General features: G+C 47.0%; 1 protein-coding gene and 1 long non-coding RNA gene across 6 annotated transcripts in view; one reads left to right on the top strand and one right to left on the bottom strand.

Annotated features, from left to right (window-relative positions):
- Positions 1 to 20,029, top strand: part of CIZ1 (CDKN1A interacting zinc finger protein 1) — a 99,624-nt gene that overhangs the window by 45,450 nt on the left and 34,145 nt on the right. For all 5 annotated transcript variants that reach the window (XM_063936600.1, XM_063936602.1, XM_063936601.1 and 2 more), the window contains one exon: positions 10,649 to 10,715. In XM_063936600.1, coding sequence (XP_063792670.1) covers positions 10,649 to 10,715 — 67 coding nt within the window. The remainder of the gene's footprint in view (positions 1 to 10,648; positions 10,716 to 20,029) is intronic.
- Positions 1 to 20,029, bottom strand: part of LOC134948556 (uncharacterized) — a 66,176-nt gene that overhangs the window by 40,009 nt on the left and 6,138 nt on the right. The gene's annotated exons all lie outside the window — the stretch shown is intronic.

The following is a 20,029-nucleotide window of genomic DNA, read 5'->3' as shown; positions in this document are numbered from 1 at the left end:
CATCGTTAATTTCCAAAAGGGGTGGTAGATTTTTTTTCTCTCTCTTTATTTGTGGTGGTGGGTTTTCTGTCCCTTCTTATCATTGGCACATAGCGGCAATGCTTTGCTCTGAAAGCGTTGCACAATAATATAGTATCGGGTAAATCACACTGTGAAACATAATTGCCAATTTAAGTGAATTTCTCTAACGTCCTAGTGGATGCTGGGGACTCCGAAAGGACCATGGGGAATAGCGGCTCCGCAGGAGACTGGGCACAAAGTAAAAGCTTTAGGACTAGCTGGTGTGCACTGGCTCCTCCCCCTATGACCCTCCTCCAAGCCTCAGTTAAGATTTTGTGCCCGAACGAGAAGGGTGCAATCTAGGTGGCTCTCCTGAGCTGCTTAGAGTAAAAGTTTAAATAGGTTTTTTATTTTCAGTGAGACCTGCTGGCAACAGGCTCACTGCATCGAGGGACTAAGGGGAGAAGAAGCGAACTCACCTGCGTGCAGAGTGGATTGGGCTTCTTAGGCTACTGGACATTAGCTCCAGAGGGACGATCACAGGCCCAGCCATGGATGGGTCCCGGAGCCGCGCCGCCGGCCCCCTTACAGATGCTGAAGCAAGAAGAGGTCCATAAATCGGCGGCAGAAGACTTTCCTGTCTTCATAAGGTAGCGCACAGCACTGCAGCTGTGCGCCATTGCTCTCAGCACACTTCACACTTCGGTCACTGAGGGTGCAGGGCGCTGGGGGGGGGCGCCCTGGGAAGCAATGAATTTACCCTATTTGGCAAAAAATACATCACATATAGCTCCTGGGCTATATGGATGTATTTAACCCCTGCCAGTTTTCCAGAAAAAAGCGGGAGAAGAGCCCGCCGTGAAGGGGGCGGGGCCTATCTCCTCAGCACACAGCGCCATTTTTCCCACACAGCTCCGCTGGTAGGAAGGCTCCCAGAATCTCCCCTGCATCCTGCAACTACAAAAACAGGGTAAAAAAGAGAGGGGGGCACTTATTTGGCAAAATAACAGATATAAGCAGCTATAAGGGATAGACACTTATTGTAAGGTTGTCCCTATACATATATAGCGCTCTGGTGTGTGCTGGCAAACTCTCCCTCTGTCTCCCCAAGGGGCTAAGTGGGTCCTGTCCTCTATCAGAGCATTCCCTGTGTGTGTGCTGGGTGTCGGTACGTGTGTGTCGACATGTATGAGGAGGAAAATGATGTGGAGGCGGAGCAATTGCCTATAATGGTGATGTCACCCCCTAGGGAGTCGACACCTGAATGGATGGCCGTAATTAAGGAATTACGTGACAGTGTCGGCACGTTACAGAAAACTGTTGACGACATGAGACAGCCGGCAGCTCAGTTAGTGCCTGTCCAGGCGTCTCAAACACCGTCAGGGGCTATTAAACGCCCGTTACCTCAGTGGGTCGACACGGACCCAGACACAGACACTGACTCCAGTGTCGACGGTGAAGAAACAAACGTATTTTCCAGTAGGGCCACACGTTACATGATCACGGCAATGAAGGAGGTTTTGCACATCTCTGATACTGCAAGTACCACAAAAAGGGGTATTATGTGGGGTGTGAAAAAACTACCCGTAGTTTTTCCTGAATCAGATGAATTGAATGAAGTGTGTGATGAAGCGTGGGTTACCCCCGACAAAAAACTGCTAATTTCTAAAAAATTATTGGCACTATATCCCTTCCCACCAGAGGTTAGGGCTCGTTGGGAAACACCCCCTAGGGTGGATAAGGCGCTCACACGCTTATCAAAACAAGTGGCGTTACCGTCTCCAGAAACGGCCGCCCTTAAGGAGCCAGCAGATAGGAGGCTGGAAAATATCCTTAAAAGTATATACACTCATACTGGTGTTATACTGCGACCAGCAATCGCCTCAGCCTGGATGTGCAGTGCTGGGGTGGCTTGGTCGGATTCCCTGACTGAAAATATTGATACCCTGGACAGGGACAATATATTATTGACTATAGAGCATTTAAAGGATGCATTCCTATATATGCGAGATGCACAGAGAGACATTTGCACTCTGGCATCAAGAGTAAGTGCGATGTCCATTTCTGCCAGAAGAGGATTATGGACGCGACAGTGGTCAGGGGATGCGGATTCCAAACGGCATATGGAAGTATTGCCGTATAAAGGGGAGGAGTTATTTGGGGGCGGTCTATCGGACCTGGTGGCCACGGCAACGGCTGGGAAATCCACCTTTTTACCCCAAGTCACCTCGCAGCAGAAAAAGATACCGTCTTTTCAGGCTCAGTCCTTTCGTCCCCATAAGGGCAAGCGGGCAAAAGGCCACTCATATCTGCCCCGGGGCAGAGGAAGGGGAAAAAGACTGCAACAGACAGCTTCTTCCCACGAACAGAAGCCCTCCCCCGCTTCTGCCAAGTCCTCAGCATGACGCTGGGGCCTTACAAGCGGACTCAGGCACGGTGGGGGCCCGTCTCAAGAATTTCAGCGCGCAGTGGGCTCACTCGCAAGTGGACCCCTGGATCCTGCAGGTAGTATCTCAGGGGTACAAATTGGAATTCGAGACGTCTCCCCCTCGCCGGTTCCTGAAGTCTGCTTTACCAACGTCTACCCCCGACAGGGAGGCGGTATTGGAAGCCATTCACAAGCTGTATTCCCAGCAAGTGATAATCAAGGTACCCCTCCTACAACAGGGAAAGGGGTATTACTCCACGCTGTTTGTGGTACCGAAGCCGGACGGCTCGGTGAGACCCATTTTAAATCTGAAAGCCTTGAACACTTACATAAAAAGGTTCAAGTTCAAGATGGAGTCACTCAGAGCAGTGATAGCGAACCTGGAAGAAGGGGACTACATGGTGTCTCTGGACATCAAGGATGCTTACCTCCATGTCCCAATTTGCCCTTCTCACCAAGGGTACCTCAGGTTTGTGGTACAGAACTGTCGCTATCAGTTTCAGACGCTGCCGTTTGGATTGTCCACGGCACCCCGGGTCTTTACCAAGGTAATGGCCGAAATGATGATTCTTCTTCGAAGAAAAGGCGTCTTAATTATCCCTTACTTGGACGATCTCCTGATAAGGGCACGGTCCAGAGAACAGTTAGAGGTCGGAGTAGCACTATCTCAAATAGTACTACGACAGCACGGATGGATTCTAAATATTCCAAAATCGCAGCTGATTCCGACGACACGTCTGCTGTTCCTAGGGATGATTCTGGACACAGTACAGAAAAAGGTGTTTCTCCCGGAAGAGAAAGCCAGGGAGTTATCCGACCTAGTCAGGAAACTCCTAAGACCAGGCCAGGTGTCAGTGCATCAGTGCACAAGGGTCCTGGGAAAGATGGTGGCTTCTTACGAAGCGATTCCATTCGGCAGATTCCACGCAAGAACTTTTCAGTTGGATCTGCTAGACAAATGGTCCGGATCGCATCTTCAAATGCATCAGCGGATAACCCTGTCTCCAAGGACAAGGGTGTCTCTCCTGTGGTGGTTACAGAGTGCTCATCTCCTAGAGGGCCGCAGATTCGGCATTCAGGATTGGGTCCTGGTGACCACGGATGCCAGCCTGAGAGGCTGGGGAGCAGTCACACAGGGAAAAAATTTCCAGGGCTTGTGGTCAAGCATGGAAACGTCACTTCACATAAATATCCTGGAACTAAGGGCCATTTACAATGCCCTAAGTCAGGCAAGGCCTCTGCTTCAGGGTCAGCCAGTATTGATCCAATCGGACAACATCACGGCAGTCGCCCACGTAAACAGACAGGGCGGCACAAGAAGCAGGAGGGCAATGACGGAAGTGGCAAGGATTCTTCGCTGGGCGGAAAATCATGTGATAGCACTGTCAGCAGTGTTCATTCCGGGAGTGGACAACTGGGAAGCAGACTTCCTCAGCAGACACGATCTTCACCCGGGGGAGTAGGGACTTCACCCAGAAGTCTTCCACATGATTGTAAACCGTTGGGAAAAACCAAAGGTGGACATGATGGCGTCTCGCCTCAACAAAAAACTGGACAGATATTGCTCCAGGTCAAGGGACCCTCAGGCAATAGCTGTGGACGCTCTGGTAACACCGTGGGTGTACCGGTCAGTGTATGTGTTCCCTCCTCTTCCTCTCATACCAAAAGTACTGAGAATCATAAGAAGGAGAGGAGTAAAGACTATACTCGTGGCTCCGGATTGGCTAAGAAGGACTTGGTACCCGGAAATTCAAGAGATGCTCACGGAAGACCCGTGGCCTCTACCTCTAAGACAGGACCTGCTCCAGCAGGGACCATGTCTGTTCCAAGACTTACCGCGGCTGCGTTTGACGGCATGGCGGTTGAACGCCGGATCCTGAAGGAAAAAGGCATTCCGGATGAAGTCATCCCTACCCTGATCAAAGCCAGGAAGGATGTAACCGTACAACATTATCACCGTATTTGGCGTAAATATGTTGCGTGGTGCGAGGCCAGGAAGGCCCCTATGGAGGAATTTCAACTGGGTCGATTCCTGCATTTCCTGCAAACAGGACTGTCTATGGGCCTCAAATTAGGGTCCATTAAGGTTCAAATTTCGGCCCTGTCGATATTCTTCCAAAAAGAACTAGCTTCTGTTCCTGAAGTTCAGACGTTTGTCAAGGGAGTACTGCATATACAGCCTCCTTTTGTGCCTCCAGTGGCACCTTGGGATCTCAATGTAGTGTTGGGATTCCTAAAATCACATTGGTTTGAACCACTCACCACTGTGGACTTGAAATCTCACATGGAAAGTGGTAATGCTGTTAGCCCTGGCTTCAGCCAGGCGTGTATCAGAATTGGCGGCTTTATCCTATAAAAGCCCTTACCTAATTTTTCATACGGACAGGGCAGAATTGAGGACTCGTCCTCAATTTCTCCCTAAGGTGGTTTCAGCATTTCACTTAAACCAACCTATTGTGGTGCCTGCGGCTACTAGGGACTTGGAGGATTCCAAGTTGCTGGACGTAGTCAGGGCCCTGAAAATATGTTTCCAGGACGGCTGGAGTCAGAAAATCTGACTCGCTGTTTATCCTGTATGCACACAACAAGCTGGGTGCTCCTGCTTCTAAGCAGACGATTGCTCGTTGGATTTGTAGTACAATTCAGCTTGCACATTCTGTGGCAGGCCTGCCACAGCCAAAATCTGTAAAAGCCCATTCCACACGGAAAGGGGCTCATCTTGGGCGGCTGCCCGAGGGGTCTCGGCTTTACAACTTTGCCGAGCAGCTACTTGGTCAGGGGCAAACACGTTTGCTAAATTCTACAAATTTGATACCCTGGCTGAGAAGGACCTGGAGTTCTCTCATTCGGTGCTGCAGAGTCATCCGCACTCTCCCGCCCGTTTGGGAGCTTTGGTATAATCCCCATGGTCCTTTCGGAGTCCCCAGCATCCACTAGGACGTTAGAGAAAATAAGAATTTACTTACCGATAATTCTATTTCTCATAGTCCGTAGTGGATGCTGGGCGCCCATCCCAAGTGCGGATTGTCTGCATTACTTGTACATAGTTATTGTTACAAAAATCGGGTTATTGTTGTTGTGAGCCATCTTTTCAGAGGCTCCTTCTGTTATCATGCTGTTAACTGGGTTCAGATCACAAGTTGTACGGTGTGATTGGTGTGGCTGGTATGAGTCTTACCCGGGATTCAAAATCCTTCCTTATTGTGTACGCTCGTCCGGGCACAGTATCCTAACTGAGGCTTGGAGGAGGGTCATAGGGGGAGGAGCCAGTGCACACCAGCTAGTCCTAAAGCTTTTACTTTGTGCCCAGTCTCCTGCGGAGCCGCTATTCCCCATGGTCCTTTCGGAGTCCCCAGCATCCACTACGGACTATGAGAAATAGAATTATCGGTAAGTAAATTCTTATTTTTGTACTATAATAAAAAAAATAAGGAATTGGTTATGTTTCTCCCACACAGGAAAGTGTTAGGCCATCATATTGGTTTCTTGCGCTGTCTATATACAGATTAGTCCTCATTCACCTAGTGTCTTTGCACCACATAGCACAAGGCACTTGGCATGACTTAAGCGCTCCACCACGGGTTGTGATTCCCGGACTTTAGTACTTTTTCCTGAATTTTACGTCCCATTTGCATCACTGCTACCAAGTCGCATATAGGAAGGTATTCAGGTTTGTTAGCAAACCAAAAAAGCACACTAATGGGTAAAACCATACTGCGCTGCAGGGGGGGCAGATGTAACATGTGCAGAGAGAGTTAGATTTGGGTGGGTTATATTGTTTCTGTGCAGGGTAAATACTGTCTGCTTTATTTTTACACTGCAATTTAGATTTTAAATTTGAACACACCCCACCCAAATCTAACTCTCTCTGCACATGTTACATTTGCCCTCCTCTAACTGCACGTCACTGATCACTACTGCCCTTCCTTGCAAAAACGGGCATGCTCTGACAAAGGTGTTGGCAGGCCTAATACAATGGAAATGGCACTAAAGGGTGACAGTCTCCTAGTCTAGCAACCAAAGTCCCCAGTTACGTACAACAAAAATACAAAATGACGCTGGAAAGAAATTAAAAAGGAATAGATTACCAGTATCAAATGTGGCAGAAAAGAATAGTAATATATTCTGTGTGTGTGTGTATATAATATATATTATAGTAAAAGGGTTACTGAAATAAGGACTCGTGAGGCAGGTCTTCCGGTTACAACACCGTGTCTTTACCGGTATCAGACACTGTAGAACAGCATACACAGGCTTGGGGCTGGTCACACTGGTACATGCAGAAAAAACATAAAAGGTCCTAGCACTTCTGGTGCTTATAAGTTCTACTGCTGCAGTAGCTTGTAGCCGCACATGCCATGATCTCCTGGCATGGCTAATGTACACAGTCCCTGGTGCTACAAACTGTTCCCTTCTCACTGGCCTCTAACAGGCATCCGCACACAGAACTCTGGGTAAATGGGAGTTTTAAACTTTTCCCTTGCACCTGACTTCCTGCTGTCTCTGGGTAAGCTGGAAAACCCGGAACTCTGTTTCTCGAGTTGTAGCTGTGCAATTCAGAAATTATAAACCTTCACTACAGGTGCAGAATGTGCAGGCCTTGTTGTATTCACCCTTGAAGGGAGCTGATCACACCAGAATGTAGGCAATTGTGGTGAGACAAAAGCCCTCTCACCACCGAAACAATAAAACTAAAATAGCAAAAAAAAGAAATATATATATATATATATATATATATATATATATATATATATATATATACACACAGACACACACACACACTCACTGTGTGTGTGTATATATGTGTGTGTGTGTGTATGTGTATATATATATATATATATATATATATATATATACAGAGCATGTATGTATGTATGTATATATATATATATATGTATATATATATATATATATATATATATATATAATACGGAGTGTATGTATGTATACATGCATGCATGCATACATACATACATACATACATACATACATACATACATACATACCTACCTACCTACCTCAAGCTTGCTACCCCTGGGGTAGCGAGGCGTCCAACCATTTTTGCAGCTAAACCTGATTACTATGGCCGCAATATGCGCAATGATGGAGATCACTTTAGAAAGGAGATTGGGTGTGATATGTCATTTGAATACCACCCAATGAGTTAATAAATCTTCTATAATTGTATGATTAATTCACAGACGTATCTTAAAAGGAACTCTTCATGAGATCAATAAAACAATATGGCATTTAAGTGATAAGTTGACCTGTGAGGTGTGCATGTGTGATACTGTATATAAAATATACACCAACCTAGTGTTCTCTGTCTGCTATAAATAAATCCACACCTAAAATGAGGAGTCATACCTGAAAAGTGTTAGCTCCTTTAGATCAGCTATTGGTCCCAGAGGTGATAGCTTTCTCCTGTTTTGCTGGCACACAGAATTATTAACAAAACTGACGCTTTTCTCCGTCTTGCCTAAAGTTTTTGCCTATGATAAAATGGTAGGTTAGAACAGGGTTTCCCAAACGTGGTTCTCAAGGCACCCTAACATTTCAGGTTTTAAAGATATACATGGCTCAGCACATGGTTAAATTAAATTGACTGAAGTACTAATTAAGTACTTTATCATGAGGCCTACTGTAGACAAATTACATGGCCCTATGTGGGCACTGCTGTTCGGTAGTGTTAGGACTGCTGATATCGGAGAAGCCGTGAAGTGGCTCAGCAGCTAAACATGCGTTTGCCAACGTGTGACTAATTCTCTGAATTTCTATTACCAGATAGGTTCAGGTATGGTTACAGGTAATTTTTAGTGTGCTTGGGGGATACCCAGGGGGGGAAAGAGCACCCCCTCCCCTTTCTGTCTGCTGTTTGTTTGTGACCCCCTCCCCCTTTCTAGCACCTGATATATAATTATCTCCAGGAATGACCGAGCAACTGCCATTGTTTGTGTACTAATTAAGTCACCTGTGGCCAAGCATGGATATACTTTAAACCTGGACTGTTGGTGTTCCTTGAGGGCCACGTTTGGTAACCTGTGGGTTAGGAGAAAAAAATGCTTCAGGACATTGATATATACAGTTACAGGTGTTTTATACGGACTATTACAGCAGTATGTCACTTTTATTGTGGTAAGGAGTTTGTTCCACATAGCGATCCCACTGGACAATAGCCAAAGCTAAGATGGGTCTAAAGAACGCTTCGGTCACCACGTAAGCCAACTTATAGTCGGCCTCAGTCTACCAATACTTGCAATCCTTTGAGACAGCAGTGTTTGGAATTCTAGTAATGGCGGTCTTAGGTGAGATTTGGGATCATCTAGCTTAGGAGGGAAGGTCAGCCACTTGTAAACTGTAGCTGTGTGTGCCTGATGGAGCTGCGTTGACTGGGATTTTCCTGGAGGTTTATTTCTCAAGGGAGCAGGCAGGAGGAGGTACTGTTCAAGGATCCCACAGCCACAGCAAAATGTTGGGACACCCCTCAAAATAAAAATAATTAAATAAATGTAAGAACTCAGGGGTAATTCAGATCTGATAGTAGATGTGCTAAATTTAGACCATCTACGATCAGTTACTCAGACATGCAGGGGTATGCCCCACATGTCAGGCCTTACCCCCCCCCCCCCCCCCACAAGGATGCAAAAGCATCGCACGGCGGTGATGCTTTCGCACCAGGCGAGTAGCTACCTGCATGGGCTGGCAGCATCCCGGGTCACAGCAGCTGCGTGTAACGTCACACAGCCGCCGCGGCCCGCCACCGCAATGGTCCGGACACGCCTGCATTGTCCGGAACGTCCCCGCCAACGGCGTTCTAACGCTGTTGACACGCCCACGACTGCCTCTGCCTGTCATTCAGGCAGAGTCGATCGCAGCCCTGAAATGCTGTTAGCATCTCACTGGGCCTCCCGGGGTGCGCATACGCAATCCACAAAGGGATTCAGACTGCAATCACTGCCGCTGCAGCGATCCAGTCGGAATTACCCCCTCTGTATAGTAGGGAATGTCGATTGTAAGCTCACTGGGGTAGGGACTGATGTGAATATTCTCTGTTAAGTGTGACCTAATATGTAGATGCTATATAAAGTTATCCATAGTTGTCAGATCCAGTTGTCCGTAAGGGAGTAAATGTCGCACTACTTCACTAACGTGTATCTTCAATGGTTTATTCCTGTGTTTCCTGCTTCCCTAGGAATATGTCTAATCCAGTTTATTAAGAATTATGGCTAGAGTAAAAAAAAAAACAACCATATAGTTGAATGTGAAGGCAAGTTGTATTAACTCATTTCAGTGCCTTTATTTCCCATTTTATCAGTATCTTAGCTTAAAGGTTAAGTAACATCGGAAAATGTGGATGGGACTGTTGTAGTAAACTTCTCCTTGACAGAGTAATAAGTCCCATACATCATGGAAGTATTGGGGCAATTCCCCATTTTCCCGATGCCTGGGTCAAGGGATTGGGGAAATCCTACATGTTGGAAATCCTTGATTAGCCGGTTCCGACCAAAAAATAGTTTGGGATCTATGAGTTTGGGATTTTTAACTTGCAGTGTTTTGCCGATTGCCCGATGATCGGTGTCATCCCCAGAAATTAGTGTAAGGGTGGGAGCGCTTAGCGCAGCAGAGAGATATGGAGTTTAAATGCCCATCTTATGTTCTTGTTTGTGTGCTGTATACAAAGGTTATACAAGTGTGTCCTCATTTATCTTTACTGCAGTCACTACAAACAGCCCCTCTTGGCACGCGTGAGAATCTTCTAGCACCTGGCGTCTTGTTGCTTCTTTTTTACCAAAGATGCATCTTAGTCGCAGTGTGATTAGGACACACGATTGATTAATTAAATGACACTTGTATATCTGTGTGCGACACTGAATCTGTACACGAAGTGCTACAATTTAGCATCCGCAGCTTTTTTCCAATACAAGTTCTGCTCCATATACAGACTCGGTCACACACAATACACACGTCATAAATCACATTATTCAGCACAGTCTCCTCGTGTGTCCTAGTCGCATAGCGTTGCGCTTAAGGCGCATATTCGCCACAAATGATGCCAGGCCAGAGTTGGCATCTCACGCTGCATGGCGTATTGAGGCTGGATGTACGAGGACACATCTGTAGCTACAGTCTGTCCTTTGGATGTAAAAGGAAAGACCTCTATTTATTGGAGTGTCACTGATCTGTCACATTTCTCCCCACTGTAACTTTGTGTCATTGCAGATAATGAAAATCTAACTGAATGCAGCATTACTGACCCCCTTGAGCCATCATCCAAGAGAGCAAGGAGGTAATTTTCAGATGACAGAGCTGCACTAACGGCCCCCCCACCCGTCTGTTCATTGTCCCATCCTCCTGTTATGTGTTGTCTAGATTTCTCCTTGGTGCTTGTTTGCGTGCCTTTATTGTCCTTGTCCTATCACCCGCGTACTATAATCCGACTCCCAATACTAAAATTTGATACTTGAACACTGATCGTTTTACGGTTTAAGATATTCAATAGCTTGATAGGTAAAATGGTCTATGTGCGGTAACTCATAGCAACCGGATTTGTAGTTGTCATATTTTGTTTGTTTTACCAAAACTTAGAGAATGTTTGCAAGTAGCAAGCAGTGAGAGTCCATGTCTCTGAAAAGCATGGAGATGTATTAAGCAGTGAAAAGAGTGGAGAAGTTGCCCATGGCAACCACAATCAGCTTTGAGGTATAATTTATCAAGTACATTCTGTAGAATTATAGGTGTCAGCTGATTGGTTGACACTGTAATAAGGACCTCCTTAATATAGTGATAGGCAGAGGTACGCTAAAGCACACTGACATCTGTCAATGTGGGGAGTGGGGTGGGGGCACCATTATTACAAGATAAATAGATTTTTCAAAAGTGTCACATTTGGGAATTTTAGAATAATGTATAACACATGTTGATGAATGTGTACATATAAACTGAACTAAGATATCTAAAAGAGTATAATGCAAATGCTGAAGTCCTATAATCTGGAGGTTTTTTCACCTGGAGCCGACTCCATTTTGGCTTATACAGAGCTTTGCAAGTTCTACAAAATACAAAGGTTTTCATGCTGTGCTTTCAGCCATGTACTTCTTATTGGACAGAGTTGTTTGAGACTATGAGGATATTGGGGTAATGTTTAGTTAATTTGCCCTGGCCAGCCGAATAGTCCACCTGTAGGTCAGTCTTTATTGGGGAACCTCGTTATCTGCAGGACTTACCGTAGGCTTTTAGCTCCCAGGTTACGTGCGTGGAGCTATTCCGTTATAACCCGTGGCTAACCCATGGAAATGCATAGGTTCTAGGCTAAGTGCCTGGAGCGATGCACTAAGAGGCCGCAGTTAGCCCGAGGGTACACTTTATATGTACATTTGTTTGTGCTCTCCTGGCGACATTAAGGGTGCATAATGCAGTTAAAATATTGTCACACGCACACATATGTGCATTGGTATGATCGCAGTAGCTGTGCACACATTAATACACAAGCTGACGAGAAGGATGTCTAGCGGGAAAATCTTTCATTTTCTATACCTGACAGTAGTTGCTGTCTGCAACCTGTATTTTCCAATACAGATGGCACGGCCAAGCTCTATTCTGTTCCAGGACAATGAAAGCAATCCCTGGCTGATGATGTAGTTGCATGACTGAAAGACACAGAAGGAAGCCCGGTAAAGTTAAAGGAACATTTTTCTTTCAGCCAAGGTGAACACTGAGCTTAGGAGACCCAGGCTCCGAGTAGTAAAACTTCTTGACAGTGCAGCAGAGACTCCTCCTCCTCTGCACTCCACCTGCTCTCAAGAGGCCAGTTTTTCCTTGGTGCCTGCAGGGAAGGGCATGATTTTGGACTATTGCTGGTATTGTTAGTTAAACTGCTTAGTTTTACTGAACTTATTGTGTTAGAGTACCTTTCATTTATTATTCTCTAGGTTTACAGTGTGTCTATTGCTTTATAGTATAGCATAGCCTTCATTATAGTTCTGTGTGCCTGCGGTTTCATTTAACAGTAGTTGCTGCTGTGTTGGCTCACAGCTACAGTACCTGGACCACTTATTCTTTTATTTGTGGTCTTTTAGTGCAGTGCTCTGGCCCTTACAAACCACATTGTCCTTGTACTACGAGTGTGTGTATTGATCCTGTCTTTAAAGGTTTTCAGATGGCCTATAAAGGATCTTCCAAGCTTCCTAAAAGGAAAGGCTGCTCCTGGGCTGCATGCCTATGCGTGCTCGGCCTGCAAGTAGATTTTTTCCTGTTTAGCACAGGGTCACACGGACGTTTGTGATAGTTGCTTCGGGGATACCCCTGGTGGTGCCGCCCCCACAGGAACCCAAACCGACTGGGTGGTGTCACTGGCCATGTGGGAGCAGGCTTCTAAGCTAGTGGCTTCTAGACTTCTTGTGCCACCTGTCACCCCGCCTGAAGGTCAGCAACAGCTCCCTCTTCAGGTCACCCCACAGCAACCTGACTCACAACAATCTCTTTTGGAACCAGCTTGGGTATAGGGCCTATTCCAGTCCGTAGAAGGATTAGTCCAGGTTTCAAGTTCTCTACAAAATGCCCTATGTGGCAGACTTCTGTCCTCCCAGTCAGAGGATTCCTCAGAGGCGGATGCTTGGTCCCAGACGTCTGACTTCGATACATCCTTGGGACAGGAGGACCACATGACCTAGGTCAGAGTGCAGAACCTGATCAAGGCGGTTAGATCGGTCTTACAAATTAAAGCTACCGATCCGCAGCCTTTTTCTCAACTGGAAGACCTCTTTAAGGAATTTTGGTCACACCGTAACAAAAAAGTTCTTGGTATCGATACACATTACTTCATTCTACCTGCTATCTGGCAGGGAAAGGAAGAAGTGGGAGATGCCTCCACCAATGGATGCTCGCATTGCTTGGTTGGTAAAATTAACCAGCCTCCCTATTCCAGACATGACATCGCTCTGGGTTCCCACTGACTGGAAACTGGAGCAATTCCTTAAGTTAGTTTTCACCAGCTCATGTGTGGCTGTTCGTCAAGCTTTTGCCTCTGCTTTGTTGTCCAAAGCCATTGGCAGCTGGGTGGACTACTTAGACGAAGTTCTTCGGTCAGGGGCACGTCATTCAGACTAGCTAGCCATTGTGAATAACATCTGATAGGCTAGCACATAATTGGGCGAAGCGGCTCTTGGTGGTGCCTCTACCTCTTAAGATCTCTGCTTCCTTTGTGACCGCTAGGCAAGCCTTATAGCTTTGCTCTTGGCGAGATGATAATGAGTCTAAGAAGGCCCTTGAGACCCTAACCTTTTCCGGAGATGTTCTCTTCGGTCCTAAATTGGATAAAATTGAGGCTACAGTTGCAGCCTCTAAGACTGCTTTTCTCCCCTCCATGGCGCTAAAAGCCAAGCAAACTTTCTTTTGTTACTTTCATTCACAGGGCAAAGTGAGAGGACAAGCCTCTTCTAGAATTCAGGGCTCTTTAAAAGATGCCACCAAGCATCTAAACCAAATGACAAGCCTGCGGCATGACTGACCGGATCCCCACCTGGTCTCTTCCAAGGCTGGCAGGCGGCTTCTGCAGTTCGGCGACATCTGGCTGGCAACTGCGTCTGACTCCTGGTTGTCAGGAATTGTATCCAGAGGATTCTCCCTCAAGCTGAACCTGTTTTTATCTGGGTTCCCAGGTTCTAGATGGAGTCACTTCAGTCCATCATGCAGGCCCTGGAGCCGGGAGATTTCGTGGCCTCCTTGGACATTGAAGACGCCTACTTGCACATCCCAATTCGGGAACACCAGCAGCGTTTCCTGCGCTTTGCGGTGCAAAATTGGCACTATCAGTTTCTGGCTTTGCATTTCGACCTCTTCGAAGAGAGTGTTTTTACAAAGGTCATGGCGGTCCACCTCCATTTTCAGGGGGTCCGCATCCTTCCATACCTAGATAAACTCTTCTTATGGGTCAGTCCCCAAACATCTTACTGGACCATCTTTGCCTGACCTTGGACTTATTACAGACCATAGAAGGTCAAAAGAAAACAAAGAGATCCCTTGTATTGGGCACACTCGGACTATAATACTTTCATAAAGTCAAGTATCTGTCATGATAGATGACCACAAATTCTAAAATTTAACTTTTATTAGAATCTTTTAAAACATGTTTTAAAAGATTCTAATAAAAGTTACATTTTAGAATTTGTGGTCATCTATCATGACAGATACTTGACTTTATGAAAGTATTATAGTCCGAGTGTGCCCAATACAAGGAATCTCTTTGTTTTCTTTTGACCTTCTATAGTTATTGTATTCCTTGGAGCACCTCCCAATATAAAAAATATATACCTATGCTATTGAACAAAAGGGAAAGGACATAAAACAATATATGAATATAATTTGATCAAAACAAAGTTTGTGCGACCCTCTATCCTTCCTTGTAAACTTATTACAGACCCACGGCTGGCTAATCGATTGGTGCAAGTCCAGCCTGACTCCATCCCAGAATGCTTCATCTAGAGGCACTCTTGGACTCCAAGGCTCAACAAGTCTTTCTCCCCAGAGAAAAGCTGAAGGATCTTCAGTGCTTAATCCGAGACTCTATCAAGCAGCCCACAGTCTCAATTCATTTTGCATGCTCCGTTCTATTTCAGACCGTTCCAGCTCGAGCTTCTTTGACAGTGGAACCGTTCACCTATACGCCTCAAATCCCAGCAGATCGTTCTATCCAGGGAAGTCAATTTCTTACTCTATGGTGGCTCCAGAGGTCTCATCTTGACAACGGACACCCATTCTTAATCCAGGATTGGGTCATTCTATTCACAGACGGCAGTCTCCAAAAAAGGTGGGGCAGTCACGCGGAGTCACTTGTTTCAGGGTCGTTGGTCCGCCCACGAGGCAAGTCTCTCGATAAACGTCCTGGAACTTCGCACTGTCTGTGGAGCACTTTGTCAGGCGTAGCCCCACTTACACAGCAGTCCGGTAAAAGTCCAATCAGACAATGCAACAGTAGTCGCATACCTAAACCATCAGGGCGGCACCAAAAGTCGGGCCGCCAATGAAAAAGGTCACTCACTTTCTCTGCTGGGCCAAGTGCTTCCTTCTGACTCTGTTAGCAATTTTCATCCCCAGAGTCCAGAATTGGGAAGCAAATTTTCTCAGCAGGCAGGTCATCCATTTCGGAGAATGGTCTTTCCATCCGGATGTCTTTCAGCAGCTGTTAGTTTATTAGGATTGGCCACATATCGATCTCATGGCCTTTCGCTCCAACCATAAGCTTCCTTGCTATGGTTCACAGACCAGAGACCCAGACCCGTTTCTGGTAGACACACTTGCAGCTCCATGGTCTTTTCTGATAGTGTATCTCTTTCCCTCGATCGCAATCCTTCCGTAGGTCCTTTGCAGGTTGAAGCAGTAGGAGGTCACAGCCATCTTCGTGACCCCAGACTGGCCAAATTGAGCTTGGTAGGCAGACTTACACAGTCTGTCCATAGCGCCTCCGTGGAGCTTGCCTCTCTGTCAGGATCTATTGTCCCAGGGCCCGTGTCTTTACCCCGATCTTCCCTGACTGGCTTTCATGGGGTGGCTATTAAATGGTCGGTATTAAAAACCAGAGGGTTTTTGCAATCCAGACAATGCTCTCTGCCAGGAAGCCGCCTTCGGATAGAATGTATCACTGGGTGTGGCAGACATACTTCCAGTGGTGTGCTGCCCATGATTACAACCCGCTAATGTATCGTCTTCGAGTCCTCGCTTTCTTCCAAACGGGACAGGACTTGGGGCTTCGTCTGGCATCCCTAAAAGTGCAGATCCCTGCACATTCAGTATTTTCCAGCATCGAGCGGCTTGTTCGTTGGCGGTTCAGACCTTCCTGCAGGGATTTCACAACATACATCCTCCCTGGGACTTGATCTTGGTCCTCCAGTTGCTCCCAACAGGCTTCGTTTGAGCCTTTGGAGTCCATTGATCTCCACTGGCTCACGTGTATAACTGTCTTTTTGTTAGATATTGATTGGGCACACCGGGATTCAGACTTACAAAACCCTTTTTCTGGTTTTCCACTCTGATCGTGCCATGCTTCGTACTCTGCTTGTCTATCTTCTTAAGGTAGTATTTCATATTAATCAGGAAATTGTGGTACTTTTTCTTCTGCTTATCGCACGAATGAAAGTAACTCTTGTCACGTTGGATGTGGTCCAGGCCCTGCATATTTATGTCCGCAGGATGCAACTCTTCCACAACTTGGACTCCCTCTTTCTCCTCTACGATGTTCACAAACGAGGCTGGCCAGCCTCTAAACATACTCTTGCCCGTTGACTACATGTCACTATTCGCCAAGCTTATTTGCTGACTGGGAAACCAGTTCCGGAATCGATCAGGGACCATGCTACTTGGTCGATTGGCCCTTCTTGGTCGGCCCGCCATGCAGCTTTGCAAGGAGACTATGTGGTCGTATGCCCACACCTTCATTAAAATCTATCAGTTCGACACCTTTGGGCGCTGGGTCCACAGTGCAGCTCAGGAGCGTTCCTTCCCATGAAGGGACAGCTTTGGGACATCCCAAAGCCCCAGTGTCCACCTAGACTGAAAGAAAAAAAAAAACAGAGTTCTGTCTTTCCTGTAAAATCCTTTTTACTAAAGCAGAGGTGGACACTAACTGGTGGAGGGTCTTTAGATCTGTCATTCGGTGCAACGTGTGTGTGTGCCGGTTACGTTTCTTCACTCATTTTTCCTGTTCCTTGGGCTTGTTACAAGACACTAGCTACTTGAGCGCAGGGGGGGGTGAAGTGGGGAGGAGCTTCTGCTGCACTCTCAAAAAATGTAACTACTTGGTGCCCAGGTTTCCTAAGCCACCATACCCACAGTCCCAGTGTCCACCATGGCTTCAGAGAATTTTACAGGTAAAACAAAAATCTGTTGGTTTTTTTTAATTTATTTTATTTATTTATTTTCTCTAACGTCCTAGTGGATGCTGGGAACTCCGTAAGGACCATGGGGAATAGCGGGCTCCGCAGGAGACTGGGCACTCTAAAGAAAGATTTAGTACTATCTGGTGTGCACTGGCTCCTCCCTCTATGCCCCTCCTCCAGACCTTAGTTAGAATCTGTGCCCGGACAGAGCTGGGTGCTTTTAGTGAGCTCTCCTGAGCTTGCTAATAAAGTTTTTTAGTTAGGTTTTTTTATTTTCAGAGAGCTTCTACTGGCAACAGACTCTCTGCTACGTGGGACTGAGGGGAGAGAAGCAAACCTACTAACTGCGGCTAGGTTGCGCTTCTTAGGCTACTGGACACCATTAGCTCCAGAGGGATCGAACACAGGACCTGACCTTGTCGTCCGTTCCCGGAGCCGCGCCGCGCCGCCGTCCCCCTCGCAGAGCCAGAAGACAGAAGCCGGCAGAAGCGGAGAAGACATCGAAATCGGCGGCAGAAGACTCCTGTCTTCACATGAGGTAGCGCACAGCACTGCAGCTGTGCGCCATTGCGCCCACACTAACCCACACACTCCGGTCACTGTAGGGTGCAGGGCGCAGGGGGGGGCGCCCTGGGCAGCAATTGATGCCTCCTGGCGAAAGCTGCATATAGACAGTGGGACACTGTTATATGTATGAGCCCCCGCCATTTATTTTACAAAAAAAATCGCGGGACAGAAGCCCGCCGCTGAGGGGGCGGGGCCTTCTTCCTCAGCACTCACCAGCGCCATTTTACATCCACAGCTCCGCTGAGAGGAAGCTCCCCAGGCTCTCCCCTGCAGAATCACGGTAGAAGGTTAAAAAAGAGAGGGGGGGCACATAACTTTAGGCGCATTAATAATATTACAGCAGCTACTGGGTAAACACTAAGTTACTGTGTAATCCCTGGGTTATATAGCGCTGGGGTGTGTGCTGGCATACTCTCTCTCTGTCTCTCCAAAAGGCCTTGTGGGGGTCCTGTCCTCATTTAGAGCTTCCCCTGTGTGTGTGGTGTGTCGGTATGCGTGTGTCGACATGTTTGACGAAGAGGGCTATGTGGAGGCAGAGCAAGTGCAGTTGACTGATGTGTCGCCGCCGACGGTGCCGACACCTGATTGGATGGATATGTGGAAGGTGTTAAATGATAATGTAAACTCCTTACATAAAAGGTTGGATAAAGCTGATACCTCGGGCCAGTCAGGGTCTCAACCCATGCCTGATCCTACAGCGCAGAGGCCCTCAGGGTTTCAAAAGCGCCCACTATCCAAAATGGTTGACACAGATGTCGACACGGATTCTGACTCCAGTGTCGACGACGATGATGCAAAATTGCAACCAAAAATGACAAAAGCTATACGTTACATGATTATAGCGATGAAGGATGTTTTACACATATCAGAGGTAAACCCTGTCCCTGACAAGAGGGTTTATATGTATGGGGAGAAAAAGCAAGAGGTGACTTTTCCCCCTTCACATGAGTTAAATGAGTTATGTGAAAGAGCGTGGGATTCCCCAGATAAGAAAGTCCTGATTTCCAAAAGGTTACTTATGGCGTACCCTTTCCCGCCAGAGGACAGGGTGTGCTGGGAATCCTCCCCTAGGGTAGATAAAGCTCTCACACGCTTATCTAAGAAGGTGGCCCTGCCGTCGCAGGATACGGCCACCCTAAAGGATCCTGCAGATAGAAAGCAGGAAAGTATCCTGAAATCTGTTTATACACATTCAGGGACTCTACTGAGGCCGGCAATTGCGTCGGCGTGGATGTGTAGTGCTGTAGCAGCATGGACAGATAATCTGTCTGAGGAAATGGATACCTTGGACAGGGATACCATTATGCTGACCCTGGGGCATATCAAAGACACTGTCCTATATATGAGGGATGCCCAGAGGGACATTTGCCTACTGGGCTCTAGAATTAATGCAATGTCAATTTCTGCCAGGAGGGTCCTGTGGACTCGGCAGTGGACAGGTGATGCAGACTCCAAAAAACACATGGAGGTGTTACCTTACAAGGGTGAGGAATTGTTTGGGGACGGGCTCTCGGACCTGGTTTCCACAGCTACTGCTGGGAAGTCAAACTTTTTGCCATATATTCCCTCACAACCTAAGAAAGCACCGTATTACCAAATGCAGTCCTTTCGCGCACAAAGAAGCAAGAAGGTCAGAGGTGCCTCCTTTCTTGCTAGAGGCAGGGGTAGAGAAAAAAAGCTGCACCTTACAGCTAGTTCCCAGGAACAGAAGTCCTCCCCGGCTTCCACTAAATCCACCGCATGACGCTGGGGCTCCACGGGTGGAGCCAGGAGCGGTGGGGGCGCGTCTCCGACATTTCAGCCACCAGTGGGTTCGCTCACAGGTGGATCCCTGGGCTATACAGATTGTGTCTCAGGGATACAAGCTGGAATTCGAGGTGATGCCCCCTCAACGTTACCTAAAATCGGCCCTGCCAGCTTCCCCCATAGAAAGGGAAGTAGTGGTAGCGGCAATTCACAAGCTATTTCTCCAGCAGGTGGTGGTAAAGGTTCCCCTTCTTCAACAGGGAAAGGGATACTATTCCACAATGTTTGTGGTACCGAAACCGGACGGTTCGGTCAGACCTATATTAAATTTAAAGTCCCTGAACATTTATCTGAAAAAATTAGAGTTCAAAATGGAATCGCTCAGAGCGGTCATTGCAAGCCTGGAAGAGGGGGATTT

Source organism: Pseudophryne corroboree, chromosome 8 (genome assembly GCF_028390025.1).
Source record: "Pseudophryne corroboree isolate aPseCor3 chromosome 8, aPseCor3.hap2, whole genome shotgun sequence".
Taxonomy (NCBI): domain Eukaryota; kingdom Metazoa; phylum Chordata; class Amphibia; order Anura; family Myobatrachidae; genus Pseudophryne; species Pseudophryne corroboree.
The sequence above is the reverse complement of the archived record's forward strand: the minus strand, read 5'-3'. Positions and strand labels throughout refer to the sequence as shown.